General features: G+C 39.5%; 1 protein-coding gene across 7 annotated transcripts in view; it reads left to right on the top strand.

Annotated features, from left to right (window-relative positions):
* The first annotated feature begins 4,209 nt into the window (after window positions 1-4,209).
* Window positions 4,210-16,934, top strand: part of LOC105381369 (ral guanine nucleotide dissociation stimulator-like 1) — a 39,056-nt gene continuing 26,331 nt past the window's right edge. For 2 of the 7 annotated variants that reach the window (XM_038121059.2, XM_038121058.2), the window contains exon 1: window positions 7,275-7,442. In XM_038121059.2, coding sequence (XP_037976987.2) covers window positions 7,299-7,442 — 144 coding nt within the window. In that variant the 5' untranslated portion in view covers window positions 7,275-7,298. Of the gene's footprint in view, window positions 4,782-7,274; window positions 7,443-9,414; window positions 9,661-12,449; window positions 12,911-16,934 lie in introns of those variants that run through there. The other 5 variants (XM_048629476.1, XM_038121054.2, XM_038121062.2 and 2 more) reach the window with 5 other exon arrangements.

The raw sequence follows: 16,934 nt of genomic DNA, 5'->3' as shown, positions 1-16,934 counted from the left end.
GAAAAAGTCAAATCCCGATCGGAAATATGATAATTCGTGATTTTGACAAAAAAACATAAACGTCTTTAAAACTTTAGAACCAAAACCAAAAGATAGGTGCGACGACGAGCAAAGCGAGGAGGAGCGTGTTAGGTGCACATAGATATCGAAAAACAAAGCGGAGCGCAGCGAAGCGGAGCGGAGCGTTTCAAATATAGAGCAAAACAATTGCTAGGATTTTTATGGTGTTGAAACTTAAAAACCTTAGGACCTAAACCAAAAGATAGGTGCGACGACGAGCAAAGCGAGGAGGAGCGTGTTAGGTGCACATAGATATCGAAAAACAAAGCGGAGCGCAGCGAAGCGGAGCGGAGCGTTTCAAATATAGAGCAAAACAATTGCTAGGATTTTTATGGTGTTGAAACTTAAAAACCTTAGGACCTAAACCTAAAGATAGGTGCGACGACGAGCAAAGCGAGGAGGAGCGTGTTAGGTGCACATAGATATCGAAAAACAAAGCGGAGCGCAGCGAAGCGGAGCGGAGCGTTTCAAATTTAGAGCAAAACAATTGCTAGGATTTTTATGGTGTTTAAACTTAAAAACCTTAGGACCTAAACCTAAAGATAGGTGCGACGACGAGCAAAGCGAGGAGGAGCGTGTTAGGTGCACATAGATATCGAAAAACAAAGCGGAGCGCAGCGAAGCGGAGCGGAGCGTTTCAAATTTAGAGCAAAACAATTGCTAGGATTTTTATGGTGTTTAAACTTAAAAACCTTAGGACCTAAACCTAAAGATAGGTGCGACGACGAGCAAAGCGAGGAGGAGCGTGTTAGGTGCACATAGATATCGAAAAACAAAGCGGAGCGCAGCGGAGCGGAGCGGAGCGTTTCACATAATATAGCTTAAAAAATATTGTTTTTATACGCATTATGCTGCATAATTCATATAACCATTTCTTGTTAACTAAGAAACATTCGGGAATTTGTATTTTCGGAATATTAAAACTTCGGGATTCGTAATTTTAACAATTCGATATAATAAAAAAATGTACTTTTGAAACATCGAAATAATAATATTCGGAAAATTGACTTTCGTCATTTTAATAAATATGTTGTTTGAAATTTCGTTTATAAACTATTCGTGATTTTCGTTATTCGGAAACTTAAAATTCGGGATTGTGAATTATTCGGAACTATGAAATTCGAAATTTTAAAAATTATTATTCGTAAAAAAGTAATTCGGAATTATGTAGTGTACTTCCGTTAAAGTATCAAAATACTGTGCATGGGCACTACTCGGATTGTAGGATCTTCGAAATTATTATTCTTCATCATCATCATCACTTCTGGACGTAGGCCTCTCCCAAAGCACATCACTGGATGCGATCTATAGCTTTCCACATCCAATCATAACCAACCACCTTTCGTAAGTCGTCATTTCATCTAGCCGGAGGGCGTCCCACACTACGTTTGCCTTGTCGCAGTCTCTTCAAGATCAAATAATCTTTGCCGGCCACAATTATATTTTTTGACCCAGTAACTGTGTGGAAATCCGCCGACCAGCAGAATCCATGGTCACTTTAGCTGTTTGATGTGCGTTATAACTTTTGTACGTTTTACACTGTTCCGCATTGATCGGAATAGATATTATTTACCTAATTTCACGTGAAAATTCTTCTTGAAGTCACTGTTTACTAACATATTTAACACGATTTCTTTGTTTTAATCATCATCAAATATCTGTATCCAACGCCATTATTGTTGTTATGTAAAGCAGCGTCACGAGTGTTAAAAAAACGAAACTAAAATCTTTTGATGCGGCGGCTAATCTCTCGCCGTATTACATAACGGCCAGCCATATTGAATGACGTATGATGTCGAATACAATCCGGCGCATTTTCATTCAGCCATATTCAATACGGCTAAACGTTGATCCGCCACATTACAAAGAGGCCCTGTCTTGTAATGCGGCTAGCCATAATGTAATATGGCGGATTATACGATCCGGCTGCGACACCTACATTATTTAAACTGAGAAGGCTGGTCGAAGGCTGGTTGAAGGCTTTTTCAGAGTCCAAAAACAGTTTTTTGTTTTGAACGTACAAATACAGTCGTGCATATTATAGGTATGTGTATTGTAAATAAGTAACAACTCGAGTTACAAGTTGCAACTGCTACGGGCGGCCGCGGTGTGCGGCTGGATAGCGTATTCGATGGATTTGTTTCTGTATGAAATTAAATATCACCATAATAAAAACCCATCAATAATAAAATATATCTTCTTAGTATAATTTACTTATTTAAATCACGTCACAATCTACAGTCGTCGAAATATAATAGGCCCGTTTGGACAGCTACACAAATTTACTATTTACTCTTGATTTACTTGATGAAATACATAAAGAGACACATAATCTGGCTTATTTTTTGACGACTGAAAGATAAAAGAAGAACTTTTGAAGCACCAAAAGTTGTTGTTTAGATTTGTTATGATTTAGATTTGACCAAGGACTTTGTATATAGACTTTGTATATTTCTATATACAAAGTCCTTGGATTTGGCACCAGCTGTCATCCCATACATTTTCGAGCTGTCCAAACGGGCCTATTATATTTCGATGACTGTAGGTACAGTGAAACTATAAAGTCCTGAAATTAAATGAGGGCACTGCTATCTTTCATGTAGCAACCCTATATAGCGAAACATAACTGACTTTGATACTTGAAATTTTGCCTGTTAACTTCCTACCTATTTATGTATTTTAAAAACAACTCACCATCCACAAAAAAGCTCTTATACAAGCTAGAAGGTGTTAATATGAAGGCTAATAGTGAAACCAATAAATATTTATTTAGATAACGTTATTACAACTGTATAAAAAAAACTGGATCTGTTGACGAAGGGCACACATAGCAAAGACATCAATTTCTCTTTTTGGACGGCCAGTTCTGTTTCTTCCAGGAGTTAGGAATATTCCATATTTTGCGCTCTTTGGCACGCTGGTCCGATATAACTATAAAATAAAAAAATCTTTTTGAGTTACACAATGCCCCCCAAATTCACACAATGTGAATTTAGTAAGTAAACAAACATATATCTTCAAGTATCAAAATGTTAAGGTTTGACTCAACTGAAACCAGATGAAACCTACAATCAGTGGTATGTAAACCATGTTCGACTTGGGCTCTAAACCTAGGTTTATCGATAAATGAAGCGTTGGTACTAATAAAAAATGAGTTATTACAATTTGTACAATGCTACATACCCGTCATAGACGCTGTACGAGCGTAAACATCCTCCAAATTCGACAAAATGTGTCCAGCTTTATGTTCCGCTAAACATTGTATTAAAACTCGATAAATAACTTCACTAGCTTGACTACAAATATTTTTCTTCATCTTCCTAATTGCAACCGAGCGTAAATTGTTGCTTTTAACTAGATTATCCTTATAATTTATAAGAAAATTCAAAAAAACAGCCAACCGCCTATTGACATAAACAATTGTTATGACTTTTATGTTTCTTTTCTAATGGTGCCAGGCTCCTGAAAATTTTAGTTCCTCAAACATTAATTTCAGGACTTTATAGTTTCACTGTAGGCCTGTAGGTACTACCTACAGGCCTACAGCGCGAGCGTAGCCGTTGATGGAGGAGGGAGGTGAGAGTATTGTGACGTTATTTAAATAAGTAAATTAAAATATCAATAATTACCAATATATACCTAATTACAATCATATTACGGTAATTTTAATGCACGATTTACGTTTTAATGTAGTACAGAGACAAACGGACGGATGCTGAAACATGTTTTAGGGTTCAGCTCTTAATACAATGACTACTCCACTGAAGTTTTCAGCTTTTATTTATTTTAATCATTCCATGAAAGATAATTATTACCAAAACACTAACAAAAAGTTGGCTAACTTTTTTCCACCACCACCACCATCACATCACCCATCACCCTTTGCCGACCCCAGGTGAAAGGAAGATGAGCTGAAGAAAATTAACTTAATCATCGATCGATGATATAAAGGTGAACGGTGGGTAAAATCGGTTTACCAATCAGCAATGTTTTGTGTTTCAACGCTTTGGCCGGAATGGAATACTGTGCTATTTCACCTCCCATACATTTATGAGACATCGACGTGCTTGTCAGCTCCTCTAGGTGACCCGTAGAGCATGGCACTCCTGTGGAATCAGAGTGGAGTGCCGCGGCCGAGGAGCGGCGCAGGCATGGAGAATATGGAGATGGAGATGGCAGGCGCGCGGTGAGCGGGCAAGGTGAAGGCAGCGCGGCGGCGGGAGGGCGCGCGGGGCGGGGGCGACCCGTTACGTGCGCGCGCGCTGCCACGGCGACTCGGACGTGCTTCACTCAGTTCGTGCGCGAAAGTCGTTACCTCAACCATACGATCGTATTTCCTCCACACGCGACCACTGTGTTTATTCACGATTAAGTGAAACTAATCAACCTTTCGAGCGAGTACGAGTCAGTGTTTGTCCATCCGCAATCAGTGCATGGGATCCAAGTGTTGATAGAGTTGTCAGAAGTTGAGTTCAACCTTGTTGTGGCGAGAAAGTGCGTGACGTCAGGTCGGTCGCGGCGATCATATGTTGGAGGCGGATGCAGTGATGGAATGTGGCATGTGGTGGTGACGAGTGATGGTGCGGAGCCCGCGGGAGCGCCTGGCGCCTAGCTGCGAGCCGGGGCATCCTCTGCAGCCCGCGCCGGGCCCCTAGCCCTGACCTGGGCACCTCAGCAGGAATCATGCGTAGAAAAAGATGAACGAGGATGCTGAGAGCTTGGTAATATCATTAATCGTAAAACTTTCTATAATGAACATCTTGATAAACGGCTTTCTTTTTCCATACACATGTACAAGCATATTTTTTTTTATTTATTGAAGTGTAATGTAAACATCACTTAATGAAACCTATAATAACAAAAAAAACAATCGTAATCATAACTTAATCAGCACATTGGGTGGAATGTGCCAGCTGGATAGAATATCTAGCATGTTTATGTACTTATTGCCTAAATAGGGTAAGAATGTACAAATCTGAGTTTTGTAAAACATAGGTTAGAAGATTTTCATATAAGTAATAAATAAATTAATACTAGAAAGATGGACCGTTTTGACCCCAAATCCTGTGTGGGAGCACCAGATCGCCTACATGGCTGATTAATATTCACAGCATATTTTTGACATTCAGATGCTTCTGAGTAGATATTATTGCGTGCGAATATTTTTGTTGTTGTAATTACGTACACATATATATGTACTTACGTTTATACCTACCTACTAGTACGAGTATATTTTTATATTTGCTGATATGATAAATACTTAAGCTAGGTACTATAGTTACTTAAATATAGGATATAGAAACAACTTCTCCTTCGAGGATATCGTAAATATTATATTAAATCCAATGAAGAAATCAATATTAGGTGGGTATTTACAGTAATATTATTCCTAATAAATTAAAATATACCTAGCATGATTATGCAGTAGGTAGGTGGTACCTACATCTACGTATATGTACTTTTATTAATCAGCTGTAACTAGTCCATATACGTTTTAATAGTTTTCTGATAAGAATTGCTCTTTATTTTCCTCTGGGGACCATAATAATAGTCGGTTAGTTACGTACAATAGGTGGCTGAGAAACGCTGGGTAACAATATGGCAACGCAACAGCTTGCAAAAACTGTTTAGTTGGTATTCTTGTGATAGTGTTGAAAGTATTCGTGGGAGCTTGTTGCCTCACTGTGCTGTTATTTACTACACGACATTATTCTAAGCCCTTCTACTGGGATTAAATCTGACTCTCTTGAAAAGGACCTCTCCTGCAAAAGGGTAAGAGGCGTATATCTGCTATCATTAGGTACGATTTAGATTCTGTATACTTAACCGCTAAGCGAGTGAGTTGACATACAACTTATGATCATGAGCACTCCCATGTCTTTCTCATTCATATTAAGATACTGTTGATCTGTGTTGATCGTATTTTTTTATTTATTATATTTGAAATTAGGATAACGGCGGTTATAAACCTTAGTTCATGAATAAATTCATCACTCACTATTTATTGCGAAGAACGTAAAACGGATCTTCGCCATTGCGCAAATTCTCGAGCTTCCTTCAGCCTTGACTCCTAAGTTCCAATCAATACTTACAATATATTTGTTAATTACCCTTTAACCAAAGATTAACCCCCTTATTCATAGAGAAGTTACAAAACGTTTTAACTAATAAACTGTTTTGTCCCTCTCCGACAAAGTACAATTTGTTCTTTGTCAGAGAGGGACAAAACAGTTTATTAGTTAAAACGTATTGTAACTTTTCTATGAATAAGGGGGTAAATTTGTGTAATTTCGTTTAGATTCAGAAGATCTTAAGTTTTGCGCGCGCGTTCACTTCTTTTACTTGAGACAGAAGGAGTTGCTACGCAGTCTTCGTAGCATACCCGCGTAGTAATTATTATCTCCTTAGCTTTAAGTTTTTGCTAAGTGCATCTAAGTATTATTATTTTATATTAAATGTGTAGTGAGTAATTAATATAAGTATACAGCTAGAAAACAAATAACAAATACACTTGCGGTCTGATACGATTCAAATACGAGTATTATGACAAAATTCACTAATTTATGTAACAAACAGTATGTAGATAGTTTTAACTTAAAAATAGCACAAATTATTAATACACTCAAGAGCAATGAAAAGTAATATTGCAGTACATTGAACAGCGCATCAGAATTTTGATTAAGGACCTACTAAAAAAAAAAAAAAAAAATTCTAAATTAAATTTTCAAAAAATTTTGGGTCATTAAATTTATGGTTGATATTTTGTAAGTGGAACCTTTTCATTACTCACCATCTCACCAATGTATTTAAACCTTTTTATAATTACCTGTATAGGTATAAAATACGAATCTTTCCTCTACTTCTATTAAGCTTGTGTGTTTACTACTGTAAATAATTTTTGATGTCGGCGCTTATGTTTCTGTTGTAACGTTAGCTTTGTCGGACTATACGAATATGATATTTCTACATGTAAAGTATAGGTACAATACATTGCTAACTTATTTAGTTAGTATAATCGCTTAGTCAGAGCACCAATGCCGTTGACGTTATTATCAAGGGGACAGGAAAACCTGCCTCAATTAACAGTCTGTACCGAGTCTTGACAAAGTTAACACGCTGAGAGTTTTATCAAAAAACTGTCTGGCTGTTGTGGAGAAATAGTAAAAGAAAGCCCGAAGCCGTTATTATTCTGAGGAAACGTGTGTTTGTGCAGTGTGTGTGTGTCTTGTGTGGTGACAATGAGGGTTCGACCCAACTCCACATTGGTGGTCTACGTGGATCTGATTGACTCATCTAGAATTTATTTAGAGACAGAAGTTGAAGACGAGGGTAGGAGAACCCTTGTGTGGTATGATGATGATACCATAGAAGAGGAAGAGACGGTACGTTTACGCTATATTTATGATACTTTATCTGTTTGTTTTATTTTGTCTCAGTATTACTTAGCATTAAATTGGTATGATACAGTCATAATATGAAATCAAAAACTTTAATTCAATGTGAATGCCATACCCTAATGGTCTCATACATTAAGGACTAAAGTATAACGAAAATAACGTTTAAATCGTCAATGTGCGTTCACAGTTGTTCCACACAACAAAACATTTGCACGGGTATTTGATGAAGTCATCGTTGTAAGTAGTCTGACTTATCAAAACAATAATAACAGATATTAGCACACTTTTGTGCATATGAGTAGTTGCGCAGAACAATGGAAATTGCAAGATGCCGAAATAACTTGTTCAATTATGTTATGTGTTGTAGCTCTCTGTATAAATATACATAATTATTAAACAAAACTATTAAAGTAACTAAAATTAATAAGAATACACATTTTATCTACAAGGAAACCTATAGTCCTCCATTGTCCTCGAATTATTTCCTTTATATATATCACCTGCTTTACTCGACGATAGTTAGTTATAAATAAATTAAGAACGAAATGCCAAATTAAAAACGCCCTATAAATTTATATAGTACTGAATACATATGTAGTTAGATTGGTACATACCTATCTATTTATAAAAAAAATAACTCCTAATTATATCTAAATGATTTATTCATCTTTTGATCATTTTATTTTACATAAGACTTAACTTGCCTTCTATGTGTTTTCTACATATGTACTCATAAAATTCATTGTGTTACGTCCACACAGTTTGTGTACTGTGTAGTGTCCTACACAATGTTATTCTTACTGAGCTAAGTACTGTAACGAAAGGAAGAAAAATATTCCGAAAAAAATGCGGTGCAGAATGCAGACGTTTGTCCTAGTATAGCATTTTGAATTTACAAAATGACTCGGATATTGTAAAAAAATATTTAGAGTAGTTTGCCTCATCTATACAGGGTGTTGCAAAATTGGTATACTATGCCGAATCCTACATGTTATATCTAAGCCCGAAACTGAAATCAGAATTTGGAAATTCGCGAAAATATTTTTTTTTCCATATTAAAAAAGTCACGTGACCAACAAAGTTTCTATGGAAAATGATATTTTTTCGCGAATTTTCAAATTCTGATTTCAGTTTCGGACTTAGATATAACATGCTGCACATGTAGGTTTCGGCTTAGTATACCCTTTTTGCAACACCCTGTATATCCTTCAATATCCAATGTGTAATCGTTTAGACATAGTAGGTAGTTATTTAGTAATTATTTTATTTTAATCCGATCATCATGACCCATCACGTCCCCACTGTTGGGGCACGGGTCTCCTTCCAATGAAGGAAACCCGTGCCGTGTTTTAGGCCTACTCCACGACGCTGGCCTAGTTCGGGTTAGTGGACCCCAATTCCCAACCCAACAAAGCAACCTTGTGCTGAGAGAGTTGTCTGGTAAGTGGGCAATCCGACTGTCAGATGTTTTCAAGCTGCCCTAAGGCCTCTGACTGATACAGTCATAATATGAAAGGTAGGCTAGGCTTAACGACTGCTGCCGAAACAGAAACGGCAAGTTAAACAACGCTTAACTTGCCGTCCGATGCACGGAAGAACCACTTGAAATCGGTCACCCATTCAATGGCTGACCGTACCCTGTGTTGCTTAGCCTCAATGATCAGTACCGATCACTGAAGCTAGAACGCTAGCTATGGACGCTTCAAATTATTTATGATACTTAATTAACATACTAAGGACTTATGCACTACCATTATAGTTACGGGAGATTAATACTTTGTACATAGATGTATGTATGAATGTATTATTATATTTTAGATTCTCTAGAATAAATTGTTATACGCCGAACACCCCGGGAAAATCTAACACAAACTCTTGTTTCTCAAAGTCACGAATGATACTCGTAACTTAGGAAAATCCTTCGAAGGATGAAAAGCCGGTTCGGTCCGCGCACAGTGTGACACACGCGTCAAGAGTTCGCCACAGTCCGCCACTCCGCGGCCGGCGACGCGCGCGGCACGTTGCGTCACGGACTCTCCCGCTCTATATTCTGTGTGTATTTCCCGCCCGAAACAGTGTCACTTGTCTTTATGAAAAAAACTGTGCCAATTTCTCGAGGTGATTATTTTATCTGTGTCGTGATTGTAAAAGTGCCGTGTTTCTTGTGCATTGTGAGCCGGCGTCATCGTGTTTGGGATAATTTGTATGATAATGACCTATTCTGTAATAAGAGCTTATCGCAGGATGTTGTCAATGCCAAGTTTAATTGATAATAGCGGAGATCTTTCATATTTAGATCAACAATAATCTGACAATAAAAGACTCTATAAAAAGGGATTATCCGGTTCACACATTTTTTATTTAAGGAATAAGTAGTTAGCGAAGTTTGCAAAATTTAAAATATATGAGGAAAGGTCTGGCTGGACGTACCTACCTTTATAATAAACCTCTACAAGTGGAATTTAAGGGCTTAAATGCATTTTTTTTTATATATTCCTACATATTATAATCCTAAATATTATAATGAAATAACTGTACTGTAGAAAATAAAAATCATTGCCACAATGCATGCAGCGGTTACCATTACCTATATATATAGGTGCAAATATCCAGGTAGAGATTAAAATGCACCTTTTGGTCCTTTGAACACCTGACGGCTGTTACTGCGCTCCAACCGCTTACCACCTGCTGCCAAATTGTGCCAGATTTATTATCTACTTTAAAGACTGTATAATAAAGGTCAGATTATTTAAAACTCCCTAAAGACAACTTTTAACAGATTGTTAGCACAGCTTTACACATGTCATACTTTTTAAACGTTTATTTATACAAGAATGTAAAATTCAAATCAACATAAATGTGTTATGTATAAAAATCAAAATAATATTGTTTTGCATATCGCTATGCATAAAATGTTATTGAATGTTTATATTTTGAATAAATCATGTTTCGACACACTGTGCGCTGTTAGACACAGCGAATATCTTCAGTAAGGAATCGACGACAGAATCATCACTGAATCTCAAAAAGGGATATAAGTACACATACTTAATTATATTATTATGAAAGTCGTGTTTTTACATTAACATTCATCGATCAGTCTAAGATGATTTTTTACACAATCACCGGTGTCAATGACGTCCAATATCAAGAATTCAGTCCCACACGTATAAATTTATCAACACATCTGGATTATTGTCATACTGTATCGTTCTAAAGATAACACAAACACTCGGCGACATGCATATCTACAGCTACAGATGCTACACCTTAGTAAGACAGAGTACCTACACCTATTCGGCAGCGCAACTTGTCATTTACATAGTTTAGTGCGGGCATTCAAGAATGTCACTGACACCATTCCTCTGGTGGGTGCAAGCTCGGAGCATTCTTCCTAGTATGTTTACTTAATAGGTAAATACTATTTTGAGCCCGCAAGGAAGCTGATACAAGAGTCACCTCAATTTCCAGCAATATAATACCGAGCAGCGCTTGCGTCGCCGCCGCCGACCGCTCCCTTCCTCAATTATCCAATTTCCTTGACAGATATCGACCTAGTCTCGTGAGTCGTGTTAAACACTTATAGACTTCGCAATCCAACCAACTGCTTACATTTCTGTCTCGATTTAGCTACACGTTTATAAATAAGGTGGACTTATTTAGCTTGCAATACCTGGTTACCACGAAACGCAAAGTTTTAAGTAGTTTTAACGGATTTAGATTGGTTGAAAAACAACGAAATATGTGTGGATTTGGTAACTGCCTGACATGCCGCAGATAGCACAGAAAATAGCCTTAAATGTTCAAACCCCTCTTTCTCAGTTGGGGGTCTGAGCACTTGAGGCCTCGAGTGCAAACACTGGCAAGGATGTTCCGTATGAATCAATTATGTCAGGTTGACTTCATAAAAGAGCTAATGAGAATGTCCTGTTTTCATCACATTCGAACGTATATTGTACGCAGGCTTCTGTTGTTATATGTAGAGGTATATACTCTTATGCTATAACTATGATAGAATTAGTATGTTTTGTGGTTTTATTATTTGATTATTATTTATTTATACAAAAGGAAGACCAAAAAACTACTATGTGTTGATTGCGTAGTAATGTGATAAGTTACAATTATCAACACTTGGCTCATATACCTATTGTCATGAGACTCATGAATAACCAGAAATGTTAGTCACTTTATACCAACTGCGACTTCTTTATCATTCGGCCTAGACCTCGACGTGTCTGCCATCAGTTCAATTACGTGTAGGGCTCTTCCTGAATCCAAATTGCAACAATTACCGCCAATTATACAGATCAAAGTCTTTTATTCCAATTCAAACTGAATAGTCATTTGTTAGGATGCGTACCTAGCCAACCTTAAGAACTACTTACTTATTTTTAACTGAAACGGTAATTGAAATTTCATATATTGGTATTTCAAAATCGATAACTACATACTTTTGGATATCGTAACTACCTGCCAAATATTTATTTTCGAAGTTGAAAATATTTTCTCATGTATACTCATAAAATTGGATTTACCTAATCGGATCACTTGTCCTAGGTAGGGATACTGATCGACAACTTCGATGGTGACACCTCCTACAGTTACGGGCGATGATGAAACATGTTCGTTCGACATGACCTTTGTCTTGTCCATGTTCATTTTCAGCCCAACTTGTTTAGAGGCATCATTGAGGTCTGTGAGCATTTCGCCTAACTCCTCCAGCGTTTCCGCCATAATAACTATGTCATCAGCAAATCGTAGATGAGAGATATATTCGCCATTGACGTTAATGCCCAGTCTTTTCCACTCTACAAGCTTAAAAACATCTTCCAGTGCACAGTTCCATTGGTCTGATGATCTGCGGAAGGTAGCGGGAAGCCGCTGGATGCAGATGGCGGGTGACCGTTTGGGGTGGCGATCGTTAGGAGAGGCCTATGTCCAACAGTGGACTACAGAAGGCTGAGAGAGAGAGACTCATAAAATTCTTTCCGCACTTTCACTTTTTACGTCCATCTCAACACAACTTTATAACAAAAAACATATGTAAGAATTTATAAAAAATAGTAGGTACAAGTAATCTTTAAAGCGATAACGTAATCCGGTTATGCGAATCTCCACAGCTATCATTACTTGGCATTTATTACATCTCGACATGAGCTCAATTTTCGTTTCTGGTGTAGTTCGTTGGCGCTGCAAGATATTGAGCACTGAGACTGTTCTACCACGATGAGTGGTGTAGATGTACATAGTGTGGGTTGTTCTCGGGGGTTCCTCGGCGGTGGGTGAGCATGCTGCGGGGGTGCGGGGGGGGCGAGCTGCGGCACTCTCTGGCGGAGCGCACCAAGGCACTAGCAGCCCGCTGCCACGCGCTGCGCTCTCCGGCTCGCGCGGACCGCAGCCCCGAGCGCCGCAGACACAAGCCACGCAAGTCGCAGACCAAGTGGTATGTCAAGGTAAGTTGCGCTCCGGGTCTCCGGTGACAGAACTCATGAGAGAAGAAAGTCATCAAATTGATTTGCAGTAGAATGTTTACCCAATACTCTTGACCCTGATCCATTCAGATAAGGTAAGATAGCCTAGTCCACAGACATACTATAGCGGTATATCGAACGTATACATTGGAGTAATTTCTTAGAAACGTGATTCATTTAGTAACAATTAAGGTTGAAATTGAAAGATGATCCTTGTTGTTGTGATAAGAGCTCGTATGATTGTATAAATTTACTTACTATTATTGACAGGAAGCTGTGTTCATTCATGAATCAATGTGAGAATTATGGCATCGTGTCGCTGGTTACTCACTATTGTGTTTGTCACACTAAATTCTCGGAGTAAGGAAATATCTACATAGTCATAATTCATGCATATTTGGTGCGGAGAACCATATTGGGCGCTATAAGAATTCTAATCAGTTAGGTATAGAGCAAGCGCAGCTGTGCTTAGAGTTATAATAATAATGTATTTTAACACTATTATATTAAACCCTGTAGCTGATTCGAAGCCTAAACATAATGAGAGTAACATCCGTTTTTCCCCTTTTATTTCTTGCTTTGTGGCGGATTTCCGCTGTCTCTGACGTCAAGTCCGCTAGGCAGTTTAGTCAAGTTTGAGTTTTGACGTTTGGTAACTTGATGAATCTTGCTCATTGACGTCCATTCCCCTGGACCGCACGGTTGTCTGCGGAGCGCTCTGCCAATCAACCGTGCCAGCAACAGTAAGAATTTAAAAATTTATTTATAAATTATCTTGTTTATCCCTAACGGTTTTACCGTTCGTAAAAAATATTTGCTTTTATGTGGTAATAGGATTTTATGTGTTCCAGTATAACAATTGTGGATTTTATATACAATATTTTTTCCAGAAATCTAACGATTGTTTTCAGAGAATTTGTAAAGTGGAAGTGAATCTTTAGAAATTAGTGAATCCAACTTAAATACAGTGCAAGGTGAAGTGGAGGCGACCGAAGTAGAACCAGCCCCAGGGCCAAGCAAGGGTCGCTCTGACTCCTCGGATTCTTCTACGGAAAGTTCATCAACAACTTCATCCGATTCCTCCGGCTCGGATCGAAAGAAAAGGAGGAAGAAAAAGTCGAGGCGTACAAAGCGCCGCCGCCACGACCTGTTGGAGAAACTGGCTAAAGAGGTTAGTGAATTGCGTAATCAAGTGCAGTACCGTAGCGATCAGTGCAATTATGAACAGTCTTGCCCGGAAGTTGATTTGAATATTAGTGGGGACTTATATAACGACTCGAACGCCCAGTGCAATGACGAAAACTCCCAGGCAGATTTTAATCTGAATCTAGGCACTTCCCTCAAACAGCCAGCAATACCTAAAACGTCCGATGAGTATTTAACGTTGTTACTCCAAGTGCAAAGATTTAATAACAGTGAATGGTCGGAGATTAGATACGCTGAAGCACAAAAAAGCTACAGTACTGCACCGGGTTACACAGAGCTCGATACAAACGAGGAAGTGCGTGCTTATGATACTGCCCGTAACTTGGCTTTTGCCGAAAAAAGTTATGCTGCTCTGACAATGGCCTTGCTAAAGCAACAAACTGCCCTGCAAGAAGGTATACGCAGTTTCCTATCCTGGGTGCGCAACCCAGAGAATTTATCGTACGATAAAATCAACGAAAAAATTGTTGAAACTTTTACTGGTGGTGACTACTCAAAAATATCAAATGATCTTCTTCAAATGGTGTGCGGCCACAGAGCGGACATGGTGGAGCAAAGAAGGGAGCTCATTCTGTCCTCCGTGAAAGACCCGCTCATTAAAAGTAACCTGCGCAAGGTTCCTCCTTCTTGTAAATACCTGTTCGATTCTGAACAATTTACACTAGCCCTGGAAAAGGCCGGAGGAGTAAGGAAATCCTTTTGGCCTAAGCAAACAAACAAACCGGCTGCGCAAGCTGGTAATTATGAATATTCTAGAAACCCCGCGCAGGGGATTAATTGCAACAAGCCTAACGGTGCTAAAAACAAAGCTCCCGCGCAGGGATGCTCTCACTGGCCAAATAACAACAGGTCCCAAAGCCACTTTTACACAAACAGCTCTGCGCAAGGGCCTAGCAACTCTAATGCTAATCACAGACCCTCCACCTCAAACATAAAACCAAACAACTATCGCGAAGGGAGGGGGGGGCACTATAACAACAAGCAGCAGCGACCCCGTAAACAACAGGCATCGCCTTCGTTTCGATCAAAAAATAAACGTTACAAATACTGACTCGAGGCCCTTTCGGGCGGGCCAACTGAAACATTTTGTACATACATGGGCCAAGCTGGGCGCACCAGCACGACTTCTGAAAATGATAGAAGGGTACCGCATTCCATTCTCTCGCAAACCGCCATTGATACATCCGCATCACACAAATCACATTCAGAAGAAATGTCCCAGCTAATATCACAAATGAAAAAAGAAAATGTACTACAGCCGGTACCAAGCTCACCCAGCTTTCTTTCAACAATGTTTCTAAGACCCAAGCCCGACGGATCACTACGACCGATTTTCAACCTGAAGAATCTGAACAAATTCGTGTGTACGCCACAGTTTCGACTGGTGAATATGCACAAAGTTCCAGAATTCCTACAAAAACAGGACTGGATGGGAAAAATCGATATATCCCAGGCCTATTTCCACGTGGCAATAGCTCAAAGGCACAGATGCTTTTTAAGGCTCATATATCGCAACGAACTGCTGGAAATGACGTGCCTACCTTTCGGCCTCAGCTCGGCGCCATCAGCCTATGCCTCCATAACCGCATGGATAGCACAGCTCCTGCGAGACGAGGGCATAAGGACACTGGTCTACCTGGACGACTTCCTCTTGGTCCACCAAGACCCGACCACCCTGAGCCAGCACTTGGACTACGCGGTCCAACTGTTGAACCAACTGGGTTGGCAAATAAATCGAGCGAAGTCAATCCTGAAACCTCAAAGAACCCTAGAGTTCCTGGGAATCATTTGGAATCCATGGTCCAACACAAAAACCCTACCGGACAAAAAGACTGCCAAAATAAAATCCAGTATAAATCAAATTCTATCCTCAGGGCAAGCCAGCTTCTCAGAAATTCAATCTCTAGTCGGCCTACTGAACTTTTCGAGCTTCGCTGTTCCGAGGGGCAGATTGAATTTTCGTCACATACAATCATTCAACCACAATCTGCCAGAAATAGCGCAAAAATTCAATGTACCAATTCTCGCCAAAACAGAAATGAAATGGTGGCTCAAAAATTGTTACCAATCAACAGCCATACATATAGCGCCACCGTCTCACTTCCTGACGACCGACGCGTCGGACATAGCCTGGGGGGCACGGCTGGACAATACCAATATACAGGGCCTGTGGAGACCGCACGAAAGAGACCTTCACTGCAATCAAAAAGAGTTACTCGCAGTCCACAAGGCAATAGAACGAATGCGAACGACATTAGCCAACAAAACTGTAATGCTACAAACCGACAACAGAACAGTCATCGCATACATTCGAAACGAAGGAGGAACAAGGTCTCAGGCACTGATGACCTTAACGTTCAACTTGTTTGCACTACTGGATCGGTACAACATAAAACTGACAACGTTCCATATTCCGGGCATCTACAACAGCGAAGTGGACCACCTATCTCGGAAAATGCCATCACCGGAATGGCACCTGCTGCCGTCAGCGCTGTAAACAATATTCGCCAAATGGGGAGTGCCGACAATGGACCTCTTTGCATCGAGAATAGCACACGTGGTGAAGGACTATTGTTCGATAGACCTCAGCGACGACCAAGCGAAAATGCACGATGCGTTCGCCCATCCATGGTCATTTCAACTAGCTTGGGTATTCCCACCACCCTGTCTGATGCCACGCGTACTGAACCACTTGAACAGTGCATCAGGGATATATCTAGTAGTAGCTCCTCGGTGGGAACGAGTATTTTGGCGACCGGACCTGAAACAAAGAGCGTTAGGCCCACCACACACGATCTGG

This window comes from Plutella xylostella, chromosome 4 (assembly GCF_932276165.1).
Source record: "Plutella xylostella chromosome 4, ilPluXylo3.1, whole genome shotgun sequence".
Classification (NCBI taxonomy): Eukaryota; Metazoa; Arthropoda; class Insecta; order Lepidoptera; family Plutellidae; genus Plutella; species Plutella xylostella.
Note: the sequence above shows the minus strand (reverse complement) of the source record. Positions and strands in the feature narration are given on the sequence as shown.